Source organism: Silurus aristotelis (assembly GCF_946808225.1).
Source record: "Silurus aristotelis genome assembly, chromosome: 3".
Lineage (NCBI taxonomy): Eukaryota > Metazoa > Chordata > Actinopteri > Siluriformes > Siluridae > Silurus > Silurus aristotelis.
The window spans coordinates 17,199,143-17,218,878 of record NC_139576.1 but is presented as its reverse complement, the minus strand read 5'-3'; the positions used below and the strand labels follow the sequence as shown (position 1 = coordinate 17,218,878).

General features: G+C 38.7%; 3 protein-coding genes across 8 annotated transcripts; 2 read left to right on the top strand and 1 right to left on the bottom strand.

Annotated features, from left to right (window-relative positions):
- Nucleotides 1-242: 242 nt before the first annotated feature.
- tfdp1a (transcription factor Dp-1, a) lies at nucleotides 243-10,196 on the top strand. Of its 6 annotated transcripts, none has more exons than XM_083536564.1 (12): nucleotides 243-392; nucleotides 2,546-2,647; nucleotides 2,753-2,819; nucleotides 2,942-3,045; nucleotides 3,389-3,510; nucleotides 3,718-3,883; nucleotides 4,068-4,214; nucleotides 5,341-5,409; nucleotides 5,502-5,653; nucleotides 5,854-6,020; nucleotides 8,756-8,834; nucleotides 8,976-10,196. In XM_083536564.1, the coding sequence occupies exons 2-12, from the start codon at nucleotides 2,636-2,638 to the stop codon at nucleotides 9,112-9,114; spliced, it is 1,224 nt and encodes a 407-aa protein (XP_083392690.1). In that variant the 5' UTR covers nucleotides 243-392; nucleotides 2,546-2,635; the 3' UTR covers nucleotides 9,115-10,196. The 6 variants fall into 6 exon arrangements, with proteins under 6 accessions (XP_083392690.1, XP_083392693.1, XP_083392692.1 ...); XM_083536567.1 differs by having other exon boundaries at nucleotides 244-392; nucleotides 2,563-2,647; XM_083536566.1 differs by having other exon boundaries at nucleotides 307-683.
- Nucleotides 10,197-11,309: 1,113 nt separating this feature from the next.
- mettl21cb (methyltransferase 21C, AARS1 lysine b) lies at nucleotides 11,310-12,716 on the bottom strand. The gene is made up of 4 exons (XM_083536576.1): nucleotides 12,426-12,716; nucleotides 12,224-12,341; nucleotides 11,751-12,022; nucleotides 11,310-11,480 (listed from the first exon to the last, which is right to left on the bottom strand). Exons 1-4 carry the CDS (start codon nucleotides 12,567-12,569, stop codon nucleotides 11,361-11,363), a joined length of 654 nt encoding a protein of 217 aa, XP_083392702.1. The 5' UTR covers nucleotides 12,570-12,716; the 3' UTR covers nucleotides 11,310-11,360.
- Nucleotides 12,717-16,982: 4,266 nt separating this feature from the next.
- Nucleotides 16,983-19,267, top strand: jam2b (junctional adhesion molecule 2b; the record flags this gene model as incomplete). Its single annotated transcript, XM_083537892.1, is given in 7 exon segments — nucleotides 16,983-17,043; nucleotides 18,298-18,333; nucleotides 18,491-18,595; nucleotides 18,598-18,655; nucleotides 18,752-18,825; nucleotides 18,828-18,925; nucleotides 19,148-19,267. Coding segments are annotated over 7 exon segments (552 nt in total).
- Between the last annotated feature and the right edge of the window lie 469 nt (nucleotides 19,268-19,736).

The window sequence follows — 19,736 nt, the reverse complement described above, 5'->3', positions numbered from 1 at the left end:
GAAAAAAAATTTCCAATGAGCCAAATGTCTAGAGTTTTCGCTGTCAGTAATGGTGTACGGCTTCTGTCGGATTCCCAGCCACCAATCATTCCCAACGCGGTAGTCACGTGTGTGGAGCCGGGCCCAGCCGCCCTATAAGAGATGGAAGAGCGAGCGGAAAATGGATTTAACGGACCAATCGTATCGCGGCGGGGGCGTGGCGTAGAGGGAAACGATTCCGCGGCGTCACGCACGCTGTCGTCCAATCAGCTGCGGCGTGTGGTGGACACCGCCAAGCTCAGTTTTCGCTCGGACCGGAGAGGGAGTAGTTTGTGCACCAGATACGCTTTGGTTCGCCTTATTCAGAGCTTCTGGTTCAGCGGCGAGGACAAAAGCGTGAATGCGAGTCTCCTGTAAGCGCCTTCACGTCTGCTTTTCGCGTAATGACAATCGGGTGAACGTTGACTCCTGGAATTGACGCACGGTCCGCGCGAGCGCGCCGTTTATCACAGTTAGGCACAACGTGTTATCTTTCATTCCCCCCCAACCGTTAGCTGGGAAGCTAAACGAATAGCTTCTTTCGCCAGTTAGCTCGGCTAGTTAGCAGTCGCCGGCTTTGGAGAACACACACCACACGACCGTTGTGCATGGCCGTCTCGCCGTCCTCACTTCCATAAGGGGCCAGGACGCCGTCTTTATCGCAGGTTTGCGAACAAAACAATAGCCCGAGATAACTAGTTGCAGCAGGTCGTGTCATTAATATGCTTTATTATTATTATCGCTCCGTGTATATAGATGTATGTGGTTCTACCTAGTATCCTGAACATGATCTCGCCGGATCTGATCTGATGGCTTTTCAGCTTCGATCACGTTGGTTCATCACCAAGAAAGACACGGATATCCGAGCAGATCCTCTGAGGGCTTTTTTTTTTCGGTGTCCCGTTGTGCAGCCGCCTGGTTGATCTGATGTCTGTGTGAAATGTCTGAAGGAGCAGAATGACTGGTTGATCATCAGGCCTGTGACACATGAACAGTCGAGAAAATAGCAGGTTGGCTTAGCATGTAAAAATGGCTGACCTAGCAAAAGCACGGCTCTGAGACGTTCAATTTGGGGCTCTGCTTCCCTATATCGAGCCGCCGTGTCCAGATACGATCATGGATGTATAAACAGGTCCCCTGCTAGAGATTTAGGGTTATTTTCGACCTTCATGCATGTACAGTATTTGGCTGATCCGAGGTGAGCAATGCTCGCTAGCAGGAGCAGATTGAAGGCGAGAGGACTTCAGACATTTCTTCTAACTTCCCCCCCCCCCTTTTAATATGATAAGCCCTTGTTCTGAATGGTGCTCTTCCCCTTGTCTTTCTGAGTGCAATGTGTACAGATTGGTCTTAATTGTCGAGAAGAAGCAGCTGCTGTCTTTCTGTGTGGTTCGCATCCATTTTGTTGATGCAAGTTAGCAGAGCTGGTGCAGAAATAAAGAGGTCAGAAAGAGAGAGAGAGATGATCATCGGTGTAGATGTGAAAACTTTTCCTTGATCGATTTCCTAAAGCAAAAATTGTTGTACAATTGTAAACTTTTCCCCAAGCAGTAATTGGGTTATTGTTTCCTGTTTGGAGTGGGGCATTCAGACCTCCTCTTCCTCTATTCTTCAAGCTAAGCTAGCTAGTGAGCTATGCCAATAAAACCCCAGGACCCAGTGAAGGTAGGGTGCTTAAGACACTGTCCAGGTTTTAAGTTCACTGGAAAGTTTGCCTCGGTCACTTTCCGATGGCCGATCTGTCAGTGATCTGTCCGCGGAGCTTTGCTTGGGTCGACCGGCTGCTGATCCGGAGCGGATGACCGACAGCGAGCGCGTTTTTTTTGGGTGCATTTAAATAAGGCTTTTCGCTGCAAAACAACGTGTTTCCAGAGCAGCTAGCTGGCCGGCTAACTCTGCTAGCATGCTCCACATTGTACCTCCTTGTCTGGCCCTGGTTATAGACTGGGTTGTTTTTTTTCTTCTTCCCTCTTTAGAGCAGGTTGGAACATGGATGCAATGCATAACACGGCTCTTATGTCGCATCCTGCAGCTCCTCCTAAAACTTTAAAAAGTGCCTGAAAGAGCCAAGCTCACAGAGAGGCACTTTATTTGTTTGCAAAACAAATGATCACGCACCAGCAGCAGAACTTGGTCCTATCGATTGGTTTTGAGTAACTTTTAGCACACCATGAACACGCACAACGTGTAGAGTTTTTCACTACACTGCTGCTCGGATTCAATCGGTGGAGCATGATCTTTCATAAATATTGCACGTCGGGTTTTTGCGGATTTGGGCTATGAATAGAGCGCAGTCTTGTGCTCAGTTGGTGCACAAGTTTCTGGCTGAAGTCATGAAAGCAGAACGCGGCCTACTGTACTGCAGGTCCCTTGTTTAGATTCAAGCTAAAAGTTGCAAGGCCAGTGGGTTTGCATCTTGCATGCACTCAACCCTACTCCATATATCATCATCTTCATAAGAAATAGAAGTATTTGCTGATTTAACCCAAGTGGTGTTTGTACTGATGTTGTACATTTGTGCCAAAAGCACTTTTTCTTTTGCAGGCGTACACTGGAGTGAACATTCGGCTCTGCTTCTCTGGTTAGACCCAGCCTTTGCTCCTCTTCCCCACGGATCATGGCCAAAGATGTGTGTTTAATTTCTGCTTTTGGCTGCATGTGTAAGAATTCTGTCATTTCCACCAAGCGGGAGTGCAACCACAGATCTGATCTGTCTCTATCTTCCTCTCAACAGGCTGGTCTGATTGAGGCCAATGGGGAGTTGAAGGTTTTCATTGACCAGAATCTGAGTCCTGGAAAAGGTGAGTAACAATGTTTTCAGCTTTAAGTAGTATATGTTTGTCATATGGGTTGTTTTGTTTTTCTGTCTTTCATTATTGGAAGGATTGTGAGTTAAAATAATAAAGTACTTTTTTTCTTTTAGGTGTTTTGTCTTTAGTGACTGTTCATCCACAGACAGTTGCAGTAGGAAAACAACTTTTGCCAAAAACATTGGGCCCTTCAAATGTCAACATTGCTCCTCAGGTGGTAAGTACAGTAAAGTGATTTGAGAATGCACAAATACATAAACCCACTTCGCACATTTCCTAGTTATTGCTTTTTCTGCTTGCCTTGGGGCAATACAGTGCATAATATTCACTCGCATATCAAAACTGATAGCAGAACAATAAAGCGTTACAGGGCTGTATCGACCACACTAATACTAAGTGTATAATAGGTTATTGAAGCATTACTTTTGTACTAATTTGTAAGTTTTAAATTTGCTGAGGAACATTCTTATATCATTATTAAGTTATATGAATATATTTGACGGCATCCTTTTGTCAGGTAACCATTTTGAACTTTTTAATTTGTTCTCTTTGTTTGCTAGGTCATTGGGACACCTCAGAGGCCAAGTGGGTCCAGTGTGCTCCTAATGAACAGTCCCCACACACCCAGTTCTCAGTTTATCACTCAGAGCCAACCTCCTGATGCCTCCCCATGGTCCTCAGGGTGAGTTGGCTTCAAAGTTATCTTATTTGCATGTATTCAATTAAAATTTAAACCATATGTTCCTTTTTTATATTGGGTCCCTTTAATTATTTATCTCATGCAAAAAAAAGTTGTCAATGTAAAGCAGACTACTGTAATGCTTGTGGCAGTCATGTTTTTCAAATGACATCGTTATTGACGGTTACTGTATTAATGCTGTGTTCACAGGAAAAGAAGTAAGAAAGGAGAAAAGAATGGGAAAGGCCTGAGGCATTTTTCTATGAAGGTGTGCGAGAAGGTACAGAAAAAGGGTGTTACAACATATAATGAAGTAGCGGATGAGCTGGTGGCCGAATTCAGCTCTGGGGACAACCACATCTCCCCAAATGATGCGGTGAGATTTTTGTGTATAACTTCATTGGGACTGCTATTTTCGCTTGTGTATTTTCCTATGGTTTATAATTATTTAGCAACTTATTGAAGGCATATGTTCACTGTCAGAAATTCACAGCTGCAATGAGCATTTTATTATGGAAACGTAGTGATTCTGTTCCCTCTCAACTCCTATATTTATCCAGCAAGTGTACGATCAGAAGAATATTAGGCGGCGTGTATATGATGCTCTCAATGTGCTGATGGCCATGAACATAATCTCGAAGGAGAAGAAGGAGATCAAGTGGATTGGGCTTCCTACCAACTCAGCCCAAGAATGCCAGAATCTGGAGGTGGGTGATTTCGTTTTCAGACAAGCTCTTGGGCTACAACACAATGCTTTATTTCAGGATGGACGGATCACAGTTAATTTAACAAGCACTTTCCACAGGTGTGACTGGTGGAAAGGTGAAACAATTGTTTGAATGTATTCTTTGCTGTCACCAAATACATTATATAGCTAAAGGTTTGTGGACACCTGACCACTTAATTAGGTTTAGGAAGTTGTCTTTAAAAGATGTCTTTTGTGACACTGTTGCATTAGTTTTCATTTTTTTCATTACTGTGACCAAGATCCCCCAAAACCTGTTCCAGCACGACAGTGCCCCTGCACACATCTTTATGAAGAACTATGCTGCCAAGGTTGAAATGGAAGAATTTGAGTCTGGACAGAGCCCGGAGTTTAACCCCACTGAAATCTTTGGGATGAGCTGGAACATCAGTTGTGCCGCAGGCCAAGTCACCTGATGTCAGTGCCTGCCCTCACTAACTCTCTTGTGGCAGAATGAGCAGAAATCCCCACAGCTACAGTCCAAAACCTCAAAGCCTTTCCAAAAGAGTGAATGTTATTATAGAAGCAAAGGGGGCCACATTGGGAATGGGATGTTTAAAAAAAAAAAAAAAAAAAAAAAAAGCTGGTGTCCACAAAACTTTTTGTCAACCTGGCAAAAAAATGACTATGAACAATGGCTTTTCTGGCAGTGTTGATGTATACAAATTGCAACATATATACAGAATGAAGACAAAGAAAAAGACAAAGGCTGAATGCCCAAATTGTAATACAGTTGTAGACTTATTATGACGATCTTGTGACTTTTTGAATGCTGAAATCCATGCAGGTAATTAAGTCTTATTGGTCTAAGATTTATATTAATTCTGACAGGACCGCCATAGTATAGAACCTGCTGATTTCTGTTACATATTAAAATAGCCTTTACTATAAAATTCTACTTGAATAAAATATGATGGAAAAAAAGCGTTAGAAGGAAAGTCAACCACCTCATAATGGACATAGTGAAGATGTCTGTTTCAAACACATTTGAGACACATTTGCATGAAATCAAAATTGAGCTGTTAAAGGTGGTTTCTTTACTGCAGTTAACAAGTAAGTAAGTGTGTTGTTTTTCTCTTCTTTTCCAGGTGGAGAGGCAAAGACGTTTAGAGAGAATCAAGCAAAAACAGTCACAACTCCAAGAACTCATTTTACAGGTAACATATAAACTCTGCAACTTAGTTTTTTCTGTTTAGATTAATTGATTATTCTTCACACTAATGCCCTTGTTTTTCAAATGTGTGTTTAGCAAATTGCATTTAAGAACCTTGTGCAGCGTAACCGTCAAACAGAGCAGCAAACAAACAGACCACCACCAGAAAATTCAGTCATTCACCTGCCATTTATCATCATAAACACCAGCAAGAAAACGGTCATTGACTGCAGCATCTCTAATGACAAGTAAATACCAATGTTCTGTCTCCTTCTTAGTTTAAACGTTGCAGCTGTTTTTATTTGTTTGCTTTAAATAAATAATGACTCTATTTTTGGTTCCTTTGGTGAGACCTGTTCAGCGTTGGTTTAAGGGATGTTTCGTTGCCTTTACTTCCTTTTCTTCTCCCATTTTCTAACATTTATTTCTCCCCTGTTCTGCCATGCAGGTTTGAGTACCTCTTCAACTTTGACAGCATGTTTGAGATACATGATGACATTGAAGTATTGAAGCGCATGGGAATGGCATGTGGCCTGGAGGTTGGAAAATGCTCCGCTGAAGACCTCAAAGTCGCCAGGAGCCTGGTGCCTAAAGCACTGGAGCCTTATGTCACAGGTCAGTGACCTATAGATTTGTGTGCACCAAGCTTGAGCTTATAACCGTTTTCCAAAACCGTATGTGTAATATGGTAATCATAAAGTAATAATCAGTTATATTAGGTGACATTTACTGGTCGCTTTATTCGGAATACCATATTTAGTACTCAAGTACAATAGAGTCCTTTTTGCAATCAGAATGGTCTCAATTTTTCATGGCATGTTTTTTATTTATTTTTAAACAAGGTGTTAGAAAGACTTCATTGAGCTTGCTGTAAATTTGTCTTGTGCACATCCCAAATGTGCTCATGTCTGAGGTGGCCATTAAATTATCCTGAACTCAGCATAACATTCATGGAACCAATTTTAAGATTTGTAATTTGTGACCTAGTTTATTATCCTGCTGGAAGAACCCATTATAAGACAAGGAATTGTGGCTCTAAAAGGATTTACATGATTAGCAAATATCCTCAGATAGACTATGGTTTTCGACGATGCTCCATTGGTATTAGGGGGCACAGTGTGTGCCATGAAATCTTTCCTCACACTATTACACCACCACCACCTTAAACCGTTGAAACAGGCCAAGTTGAGTCCATAGTTTGATGCTGTTTAATGATCCTAACCTAACCATCTGTAACTTACAGCTAAAGTCTAGGTTAACCAGATAGAGTATCTCACAAAATGAGTACACATTTTAGTAGATCTTCTGAAGGGACAATATTATAGAAATGAAACTTGGATATATTTTAGTGTAATCAGTGTGCAGCTTGAACAGCAGTACAGATTTACTGTCCTCTGAAAATAACACAACATACAGCCAGTGAACCTGTCAAAAATGTGTCTAAAGTGTCAATATTTTGTGAGCACATTATCTAGCAGTGCCTTAATCCTCCTGGGCATAGAATTCACCAGAGCTGCACAGGTTGTTGCTGGGATCCTCTTCCACTCCTTCATAATGACATCACGGAGCTGCTGGATGTTAAACACGTGGGCCTTCCGCTTGAGGATGCGCAACAGGTGCTCAATAGGGTTCAGGTCTGGAGACATGCTTGGCTGCTCAGTTACCTTCAGCAAACTGTTTGTGAGCCAGCTTCAGAAGAGGCTTCCTTCTGGGACGACGGTCATGCAAACCGAATTGTTTGCAGTGTGCGGCGTATGGTCTTGAGCACTGACAAGCGGACCTTCCGTTTCTGCAACCTCTAAAGAAATGCTGGCATTCCCATGTCTGTTTTTTAAAGCCAGATTCTGCACCTGACGTGCAGCACGAGGACTCAACTTCTATGATGGACCCCTGCGAGGTCTGTTCTAAATGGAACACGTTTTGGAAAACCTCTGTATGACCCTGGCCACTGTACTGTAATTTAGGTTCAGTACGATCTTCTTATAGCCTCTGCCATCTTTGTGGAGAGCAACAATTCTAATCCCCAGAGTTCTTTGCTATGAGGTGCCATGTTGAGCATACAGTGGTCAGTATGAGAGAATTGTACTCAAAGCACCAAATTCTAACTGCTCTGATACAAAATAATTTATTTTTTTGTCCTGTCAAGCAGATAAAAAACATGAACATGAATAAGACATGTGGCTTTGCATGGTTAAGTGACATACAGCTGTTATCACTTAGGGTGTACTCACTTGTTTGCCAGCTATTTTAGACAATAATGAATGTTGTATGTTGGGTTATTTTCAGAGGACATTAAATCTGTACTGCTGTACAATCTGCACAATAACTACTCTAAAATATATCCAAGTTTCATTTCTATAATACTGTCCCTTGAAAAGATGCACTAAAATGTGAGGGGTGTACTCACTTTTGTGATATACTGTAGGTCACTTAATTTGCTATCCCAAATAAAGTTTTCATTTTCAGGTTTCATTGTAAGCTGCAAATTCCTGTTTTGAATTCTTAGGTGAAACTGTGGTCTTTCACTGTTGTAGCCCATCCACCTCAAGGCTTGTCATATTTCTTGTCACCAAAGATTGGTTGAGTTACTGTAGATTTTCTGCCAGTTTTAAACAGTCTGGTCATTCTTTTCTGATCTTCCAATGTTTGTGTAAACAGTCAAGGCTGATGTTCATTAAAATCCCAGGCAGTCGGCAATTATACTCGGAAATACTCAAAGAACCCCATCTGGCACCAAGAGCCATGCCAAAGACATGGGGATTACATTCTTGTCCATTCCAGCATTTGAAAGCAACTATATCTGAAACTCTGTCTTGTAAGATCAGCATGATTTAATGCCTTATGCTGCTGTGACACGATTGGCTCATGGAATAATTGCATGGATAATCAAATATATGCTTTTTAATATGGTATTTTTTGAGTTATGAACATGCACATTTGCCTAAACTAAAAGTTTTTCATACATCAGAAATAGTTGTCGAGATTAAAATATTCTGCCATCTTATGTACAGAGGCGACTTCGGGCTGCATTTACAAAAAGTGGCAGGTTCATCTAAGGAATTTTAATAGCAAGGTGGCTTTTGCAACATGGGGAAAAAACTGCTGTACTACAGTGGATCTCTGCTTAATGTGTGTCTGGTTAAGGGCATTAATGTAGAACTTTGCAACGTTTACAACTGCTGTGTATGTGCTATTCATGTAAAAAGAACTATTCTTATGTATACTAGTATGTGATGGAGAAAAAAAAAATTTTGTTAACATTTTGCATAAATATTTACTATGAAACCAAGCAGAGCCTTAGAAGAAATGTTGTACCTCGAATTTATTATTCTTTTTTTTCCCCAATGCAGAAATGGCACAGGGCCCTATCAGTAACGTCTACATGACGGGGACCTCATCTGCCAATGGCGGTCGCTATCATATCAGCAGGTGAGTCATATTTTCTGCTTCATGAAGCCAGTAAACATATGACTTCTTGCCAAGTTATTTTATTCAGACTGAGTGGTTGTGTGTTTTGGAAGTGCACTTAGTATTTAAGGGTTAATGTTTTATTCTGCTGCTTGTCCTCAGTGAAAGTGGAGCAGATGGAACAATGGCCTCCAGCTCCAATGACTCTCACTACAGTGGTTCTCGTGTCGAAACCCCAGTCTCTTACATGGACGACGAAGATGACGATGATGACTATGATGAAAACGATGAAGATGACTAACATTTCTCAGGCCACACTTCTTTCAACAGCTATATTCATGGGGTTATTGTATACACAAGTTCCCTTTCCTTGTCTGCTACTAGCACACCTTTAAATTTCCCCTCTCTCTCTTTTTATTGTAAAGGGCATTGAGAAGCATGGGCTTTAAAGGGGTGTGTTGATTTCATTCCAGCCCTTTCTGCTGTATGGCTTAGGCTGTTAAATCACGACACCATGCTAGTGCAGATATTTGGTCCTTATAGCTCTAGTTTTCACAAAAACAAACAAACGGGAAAAAAAAAAAAAGACTTAACGGGACTTTGAAGTCGTAGCACTATGCCATCCAGCATCTGCTGGAATTAGCATGACTTACAAAAGAACCCTCCTCTCAGCCAGACATCCACCTGCTGTTGGAGAATGTGTAGTGTGACCTCTGTATAACATAGTTAGGCTATCTGCTTTTGAACAATTTTTTTTTTTTTTAACATGCTGGCTAATTCTGAAGATTCAGATGGCTGCCACCTCCTAGACTGTAGGGGCGAAGAATCGGCAGAGCCAGCTTACCATTTCGCCCCATTGGGGCAAGTCTTTGGATGTATGGTCACTTTTTGTAAGATTGGAGGAATTAATGGCTTTTTTTATTTTATTTTATTATTATTTTTTAGATCTTTTTCGTGTGTGTGAGCGAGTGCAAGAGTTTGTGTGCGTGTGTGTGGCTTCCTGTTATTCTGTGGGCAGCTGTTGTAGGGAGCTCTGTTAAACAGCCTTCTTTTTTTTTTTTGTTGTGTGAGGTTTAGAGGGGAACCTCTCCTGTTGTTCCCTCTTTGTGTTTTACAACTGACAGTCATCAGGAAATCAGAGAAACTTTATTATCCAATGGAATTTATAGGAAATCAAACCTCTGAAGATTAGTTTCTCATTTCCTTTCCAGATTCCAAGTCAGTAACACTACGGCGTATGTATGATTATTATCTAAGTATGGTATAAATATATTTTTTGGATTCCCCTGGAAAAAAAAAAAAGAACTGTTGTACTGACTCCACAAAATTAACTTTTCTGTAATCTAATATAAGTTTGGAAATTAAAATATAATGTTTTAAAAACATTGAACTCAAAGTGGTTATTGGTTTATTGGTAAAATGTGTGTGTATTTGAGTATATATTTCTTATGGTATTTACATAAAAAACACAAGTCCATAGTCAGGTATTCCAATTGGCAAAGAATGGTTAGGGTTTATTTTTAATAAATTAACATTTTTAGATAATATAGCTTGCAGCAAAGAATTTGACATCAAGGCAGTAAGTCATTATTAGCAGTTCTTTTAGAATGCACTTGCTAGTTTATGCCTCAAGGTGGCACTGTGAGCTTCAAAATTGTCTCTGATGTATGTGTTACTCAAAAGAGAGTGCAGGGTTTTGTTTTTTCCCACTGCAGTCTCTCAACGTTATATTGTATTTCATTCGATGCAAATTTGGTGATTAGGTCCATGCGGAATGATGTCCAATTATCATAACACCAGCACAATTCTTGGATGTCAGAAGACTCCCGTCAGAGGGGTAATTACATGCTGCAGGCATGTTCAAAACAAAGTTTCTGCATAATTGCAGGGTAGGGTTTTTTCTCTTGACCTCTAAATAAATGAAGCACAGATGAAATCCACATAACAGGGTGACCCTAAAGTGGACAATTTTAAGACCGAAACTTGGATTGGAATGGAAATACGCAGTTTAGATAGCTTAGCATTTCAGCACATCAGCAGTGTTACATTTCGCTTAGAATTAGCTTGTTTATGCGGTTAATGGCTCAAAGGCCTAGCAGTGACAGCTCGGTCGAGCTGGGGTTTGAGCTCACAACCTTCCATGCAGAAGACTGACGTCCAGTGAGCTACCGTGTAGTTTTATAGCCTTTTCATTGGTTTAATATAATAAAGATTGTAAATGTGTTTTTGCTATCAATGTGCATCCACACCAGCTAGATCACCCACCATATGTGCACTTTGTTGCTATGCCCAATTTCAGCTCCAACAAGATAATATGGCAATCAATATTGAGTTATATTTTAATGTGTATTTATCTAGAATCTATTTTAATGATCATAACTTTGTTTTATGCACAGAAAAGTTGATATTTGATATTAATATTAAATAGCAGTATTTCTTTGTGATTAAGTATTCATTCATATAAACCTTTTGTAGTGGAAATGTACAATTTTCTTTTTTTATCTAGTTTTGTTTTCTATTTCTTTTTTTCCTGGGGTCTTCTCACATTCACTCCTTTGCTGTGGCCTGGTAGATTTGCACCATCTCATCTGGAAGCTCCACAAGCAGTGTGGTATTGAAGGCCTCCTTGAAGTTTTCAATAAAATTCAGGTCTGAGGGGAAGCGGATCTGGTAAAATTAGATAGAAATCTGATGAGCAACATTATTACATAATGCATATTGTGATGGCACTGCAAATGTGTACATGCTCACAGGAATCTCATCTGCTTGTGTGCTTTTAATTATTAGTTGTATGTTAGACGAGCAGATTTGCTATTCGGCACAAGTGAGAAGCAACCAAAATGTATATTGGTTAATGGAATTCTACAATTCAGATATTTCACTAATGACATTTTTCCAGTTCTGTTTACGTGATCTTTTTTCCTATCGAGTACAGACCTTGTTGGCCCATATCAGAGTTGTTCCACGTTTGCAAAAGTGCTTCATAGTAAATAACAGATCATCCAGACAGTGGTGGTAATAGACAACATCTGCACATAGGATGTAGTCATAGTTATAGATCGAACTGGGAAAAGTATTGTCCAGGACTTCCCCCCAGATCAGCTGGGCCACCTGGGGTGTGTACCTGCAGCGGCCCTGTGTGTTGCGTGAAAGATTGAAGTTCAGATTGTCCAGGATGCCAGGCATATCTGTGGCTGTCACCCATGCACCTAGAATCAACACAGTTTAAAAAACCTCATTAAGAAGTTGGTTTTCTTTGCCTCATTATGGGTAAGAGTATTTTATTCATGGTATTGCCCTTTATGTCAATTTTATTTTCCAACTGTGGCAGATTTTATTTTTGTACGTTATATCTCAGTTATGTATCTTTGGTTCTAATTGTGCCACTTTTTCTCCAGTGGATTACTCACCCATTAGACAGGCCACGATGGACACCAGACCAGTTCCTGCTCCTAGCTCCAGCACTGCCATATCTAGCAGACTGACATGCTTATGATTTGCTTCCAGGTAGCTGCAGAGAGCCACTGCCTAAACACACATTATTCACAATTACATTTGTGAAATACTAAACCCATCTTTCAGTCATGTTTTTATTCATGTGTCAGCTCTCACCCCAGGCCAGACAAGGGCACCATATGAATCAAACGATTCACGGATGCTGATATCATGGCCACCAAAACAAAACCTTTCTACTATTAGTGAGTAGAAGATGCTTGACTCCCAGGATTTCTGCATCTCCAGTGTTTTTCCAGCCATTGCTTTGGTGTCCAATTGCTCTGTGACAAAGTAGTATATCAACAGCAATAAGAATCATACTCCTAATATACACCTCGAAATTCTTATTAAATCAATGGAAATTATTGTATTTTGTCCCATAATATTGTTTTCCACTTGCTCTCAAGTGTGATGTTTGGCTGAGGTTTGATGTGGTCTGGTTGCTTAGTACTTCTGTTCTTTTGCAGATTTTTAAGGTTTTGTCTTCCACCTGTTGCCATAATTGAGTACACTTCAGGAATCTCCTCCACCCAAGGCCACGTTTCAAAAACTGTTGCAAGCAGACATTGTTCATGGTTTTTTCAAGAGTAAAAAAAAGAACAAAAAAAAGCTTGTGGTTTTTCAACAGCCTATGTGCTGAGCATCTCCATATTTACATATTTTATTTCCAACACAAAATGAAATTCATATACAGCATAATGACATGCCAAGTTTATCATTTAAAAATAGTATCATAAACAAAACAACTTTCATTCTCACTGTTTTGTGTTATGTTTTATGTTAAAGCGCAGTGAAACATCCAACAAAAGCTATTAATTACATTTTTCCTGCTTACTTTTTAGTTGTTTGTCAATCCTTTGCATGAATCTGTGCTCTTGCAGTCCAGTTTAAATGGCTGTTCTCCTTGAACGGTGGCATCATTTGGTCATGGCTGAGTTTATAAAGCTGCATTATCTCTCGTGTTTCACCCATGGAATCACTGAGCTAATTATAAGAGGCACTTTGTATTAAAGAGAAAGAAGAGGGGAGAACAGAGCAGCCCACTGCTGCAGATCTCCTGGTAGAGTGTGGTTTTACTGATCCCTCTATTTATATTAAAAAAAAAATATTAACCACCCCTGGTTGTATTTTTGTTGTTAACCATGGTCAGGAATTTACATTTTGCTTAGCTTTTTGTCATATGGTTTCATAGACTCTATTTTCAAGGCTTCTGTAATGCATCACATTCCTTCATTCACATGTACACAAAGTCTAATGACAAGATATTCTGTTCTCCTATATTTGTAAAAATTAAAGTTAGTCATTTATAACGTCAAAGTCATTTATGAAGTAATTTATAACAACTGAACTAGCTCACAGGTTTACAGACCAGGATATAGTGAGAGAAAATGGCATACCTAATAGTCTTCTGGTTAGCAATTTGTATCTTCATTAGAAACAAATGTCTAATTAAATACAAAAATCATACAATTTTAAACAGTGACTGAGTGTGGTAAAGGTTTTTCTCTCTTAATATGAACCAAAATGCTGCACTCAAATAAATAACTGAATATCATTAAGTTTAAAGTTATCACAATTACAATAAGACAGAGGTGTGTGTTGCAGTGTTGCTGAAACCTGGATTCTGTGGCTCATGCACATATCAATTCTTCAGCAGTATGCTTACAGATTATGCCTAGAAAACAAAAAAAACAAATAGGCTTAGTTATGCTTCATTTCTTTTGTATAACAGACTTTAAGTGCAGATTAAAAACGTATTTTTTTTTAGCAAAGCCTACACATAACATACATCTCACATCATAACCTTGTGCTCCAGTACATCTGATCACATGCACATTATCAACTTGTGCTGTTAATATCATGAACAGCAGCTACGCTAATTTCTCTCCACTGCTTCTCTTTCTCTCCCCATCCCGAGGCATCCTGAGGTTTGGCCAGCTCCAGTCACGTCCCACCTCATGAAGATTATGGACCTTTGAAGAAGTAGATGCCGAACTCGCAAACATCCCGAACCATCTAGGGACGTTCCAGTGCCAATTGGATCCCACTACATGTGTGGAGTTTTGACATTGGACCTCCTGGAGTGTTTAAAAGCTCTGGCATGGAGAAGCTGATGCTGGATCTGTGATGATCCCAAATGTTGAGCTATTTTATGAGTTGCTCAGTAGCTTCTAGTTTTATAACCATAAAGACTGTATAAGACTGTAGAAAGAACATTACTTATAATCTTATACTCCAGTGCTCATGTTAGTTCTCACTCTCCAGTGTTCTGTATTGTTGAAAGTTTTATGATCCAACTCTTGACGTCTCCCAAATGAGGATGTGTTCCCCTTTTGAGTCAGGTTCCTCTCAAGGTTTCTTCCTCATAATATCTAAGGAAGTTTTTCCTTGCCACAGTCACCACAGCTGCTGATCAGGGATAAATACATATCATTCACCTTGACTGTTGATTTCTGTAAAGCTGCTTTGAGACAATGTCTGTTGTGAAAAACGTTATAGAAATAAACTTGACTTGACTGCCAAGTCAAGGTTTTGTATGTGCTGTTCTTACTATATTACCTATACTATTAGTTTTAGAGCAGGTGGTATTTTTAGTCTGTGACCCCATGAACCAGTATTAGGATGTATTTATTGATGGGGACTTTAAAGCACTGGATAAGGAAAAGTCCTGGATATGGTGTCTGCCAAAAGCCATAAATGTATATAAAAATGTATATGTAAACTGATCTCCCAAACAGCATCAGCCAACAATAAGAAAAACTGGGCTGCTGGACAATCAGTTGTAAAACGATCAGTCCTGAGTGCTTAACCACCAATCTGTACTTTGTACAAAGGCAATGTAACAACCCAATATGGATATAAATGCAGTCAGTTATGATAGAGCAATAGGCAGCTGTCTGATCTGCTTTAATCTGCATTTGGGTTGTTTGTCGATCCAGATTAACTCCAAACTTTCCAGTTACAGTTTAGTGCAGTGCTTAGGTTGCATAGTGTGCACATTCCATACATAGCAACATGATATTTGCAGGAAAAACAAGATGCTACAGAGAACATTATTTATTCATACACTGACATTTGTATTCATAGTTCTGCAAACATATGCATATATATATATATATATATATATATATATATATATATATATATATATATATATATATATATATACTGTATCTGCATATGTTGTATATGTACTGTGAGTGTGGAAGCTGTGTGGAAGTGTGGAAGCTGCAGTAGATTATAAAACCACTTAATCACAGGGGATGAACCATTTTCTTGTGGTTTAATTTATACCCATGTTTGTGTGTAATGGTAAATTGAGAAAGGGTGGCGATAAGCCTCAAGCAATACTTTGATAGCATTGAGTTTACATAAAAGCCGTGCCTTAATGAATCTGCTAATTTCATTAACACTTGACCCCCCTAACACACCCACAAAAGCAAAACTCTCCACAGCATATCAACTTAACCTCTGATACTGATAATAGAAGTGATGTGTTTCAGCAGTGATGATACATGTCTAAATCATGATGATTAACAGAGGAGACTGCTGGTCTCAGAACAAATGCTCTGGTCGGACCAGTTGGCTGTCTAATTATCCTGCAGATGGCGTGTAGAAAGAGGAATTCTGGACAGGGTGAGGGGATGGAAAATGAGCATCCAAGGTGTTGAGACATACTGGCATAGAACCACTGCTTGTTCTAAAGCCTTTTTGATACAGTAAGCAAAGCTTTGGCATTTACCATTGTGGGTACTAGAGTTATTTATCTCCTTTTAGCAGGCGTAAAAAATAGGTACTGGGATTTGTGTAAATCCCCATATTTCCCTGATGACTTCTATAACTGTGTAGTCAATACACAAAAAGAAAAATCTTTCATATCCCCCAATTTTCGAACTTTCACTGTCCATTTAATGACTGACCAACAAATTCCTGGAAAAAATCACAGACTCATTCAAAGACTCAACATTTACTTACAATTTTGTTTACAATTTGTTAATATACCTGATATGATATTAGACTTAATCTCATCATAATATATTTTTATTTTCAAGTCTTTGTGTCACCCTGTCATAGATATTACCAAATATAACAAAAAGAATGACTGTATAAAGTACATATCTCTTTATAAAGGTGATTTAACCTTATTAGAATCCGCTTTAGTGGCCAAGTATGTCTGAGCATACGAGGAATTTGTTTCCAGTTTAGAATAGAGCAACAGTGCACAATTAACTTACAGGTACTGCACAGCAAGTGCATAAACAACGCACTGCAGTGTATAAACAATGCATAAACAGACATGAACGAATAGAAACATGATCACAACTAACAATGCAAAATGATCCAGCATAGAAGACAGTACATACTGGCCCATGTCATAATAGTGCAGTGATTGTCCAGGTGTCTACGTAGATAATTATGTTGTTAACGTTCACAATTGTGTACGTAAATTTATGAGTCCATATATTGCATTATAAATTAGTTTGGATAAAATAAATATGATGTCAATAACATGTATAGCGTTTCTTTAATGTTGTTTGTGTATATACAAAGTAAATGCAGAAGATGGTTAGGATCTGATTATTGCAATTGATCCTTGTGAAGTGTTTCAACATTTTCCTTCTGCCAATAAAACAGAAATCACATCTTAAACAAGTTGTAGCTTTGTAATACAAAATGAGGCAGGTGAAAAGCTTAATTAATAGCTACCCGACTCTTAGAGAAGATAGGAGCAGATGTAAGCTCCCAGGTCCCAACATGGCATGTCACTGAACTTTGAGTTGCCTGAAAATAAACATTACAATGGGGATGATAAGCTGAAGGAAGAACACTTCAACAGAGAAAACATTGATTTCATATTCAAATTGACAAGTGCCATTATAATAGGCAACAGTGTAAGTATAAAGATGGTTATTGGCGTGTTTGTGGTTTATCTATTGAGCTAAATAAATTTTAATGATGGAGATAGTAAATGCATCATTCTGCTTGCTGTTTATGTTTAAGTCAGTGCTTACTCAGTAACTAAACTCAGTTTTCCACATTTTATTCTGGCAGCAGAGCTGATTTAAAACAGAGGCAATATTAATAAAATATAATTGATTTTTAAAAGCTAAATTACAATTCAAAATCTGGTTTATGTTCTATAATATTATAGACAACCAGTGATATCTTTGCATCCTAGGCCATCCATAGGTTCTCTGAAGAACTGGTAAAGTCTGCCAGGGGCATTAATAATCACCATCAGCTGCTATGTATGTGAATACTTTATGGGGATGGGGTGGTTGAGTGATATTTGTCTACGTTCTATTGTTCCTACACAAGCTAGCTAGCAAGCAAACTCAATGTTTAACAATAAATAATAAGCAGAGAAGGAAAATGTGTACAGTGTAAATAAGATATTTATGTTATTATGTATCCTTCTTTATTCTTACACAGTTCATGGCATCATTTATATACACACCAAATGTTGAGTAGGCTTAATGTGACATTACTTCTTATGATGGCAATAGATGCTGCCCTCTCCTGTATGTTCCAGTCAGAAAAAGGGAACAACTGACAGAAAAAGCCAAGATAGATAGATAGATAGATAGATAGATAGATAGATAGATAGATAGATAGATAGATAGATAGATAGATAGATAGATAGATAGATAGATAGATAGATAGATAGATAGATAGATAGATAGATAGATAGATAGATAGAACTTTATTGTCATTGCATAGTACAGGTACACAGCAACGAAATGCAGTTTGGCATCTACCAGAAGTGCAAAATGTAGCAGTCGTGCAAAAGTGCAGATAAATATCTAGCATATTTACAGTGCAGATAACTATCTAGCATATTTACAGCAAGTGGTATATATGAAAGTATATACAGTGAATAAATATAAAGGCTATTTCAGTGCAGAGATGTGTGGACATTCAGAAGTACAGTAAATATATATAGAGGCGTACAGTAATTAGGAAAATGTGCAGAAATGAAAGGTTACAGATGTCTCCTATGTTTATTTTGATGGTGAAATTACAGGTAGATTTTTTCCATGTTTTTGATGCTTTAACCAAAAATGATCAAGAACAAGAATCAGGTAATTATCTTTTCCAGTCGCCCCTTGTTTTTTTTTTTTTTTTTTTATGACGCTGTATATCCCTGTGTTTTGTTTGGACTGCCTGATTACTTACTTTATGCTTATTTAAAGGCAGAGCTTCAATCGAAGGGATGACAGTAACCCTGCATGGTGTTAATCAAAAAGACTTAGGGGCCAATCACTGTGAAATCCCTGCATGCCAAGATCCATCCATCTTGGGAAGGTCACAGTATCTCTCAATGTGCTAATTGGGCATATTATATTGTTTTTATATCACTCTATATTTAAATTGTGTTTAACTTCTATTCAGTAAAGTCTATAAGAAAAATATGACTAAATTCGCATGTGTCCCATGGCCAGTACCTCCCAATGCTCCATCATGCCATGTGCAGTGAGCAGCTCTCTGGTGGAACTGCACTGTGAAGACAAGCTGACTGTCCCCCTGTCATTTACACCTGGTACAAGGACAACAGACTACTGAGCAAAGCTCATGTCCCAGTCATTAGCAACATAGACGGGAAAAGAGGCATTCTGGTACATTTTGAAATCAAACAATAACTGATTGATGTTTGTAGTATAAAAGTGCATTGTGCTCTGCTATATAGATGTACCCATACAAACACAGGCTCAATTTACACTTCATTAACACTTTGTGCACCTGGAGTGATTTTGACATTTGTTTTTATGATGATTTTAACTTATCTCAGACTTAATACACGCATATTTGTGTTCTTACTTTGTTTTGTTTTTTACCAGAAATGTAAAAGCTTGTTAAAATCTGATGCAGGACAATACTGCGGTGAGACCTCTAATGGTATTGGTCCACCAAAGAGCTGCCTGGGTCAACATATGTACATCATTAAATTTAAGTTATAAAATAATTAACATTGTTTAGCATTAATGTCTATAATGCAGTGTGCTGTATGTGTGTTTGATTCAGCTGAGCTAAATCTTATATTAGAGATCGCAGTTGCAGTATGTGGCACTTTCTTAATGCTCTCCTGCATTTTGTCTGTCCGTCTATTCTGACAGTGCATTTTCATATATAATTTTCACTGTATCTTCAGTTTAGAAGAAATTACATTAACTGATTTGAAAATCTGTTTTAAAAATCTAATTCCTGGATTTAATTACACAGTTAAAAACATTTGCAAAATTAAGATAAGTAACAAGATTGTAGATATGTAAATAGCCATGGCATCGCTGATGTCTGTGATACAATCTAAATTATTTTTGCTGATCATGATTGTTTTCTGTTCTCAGTCTAAACATTACAAACACACAAAGACCTTTGTGATTTAAACAGTTCTCCAAGAAGGGCATGTTGGGTGCATGTAAGCACTTG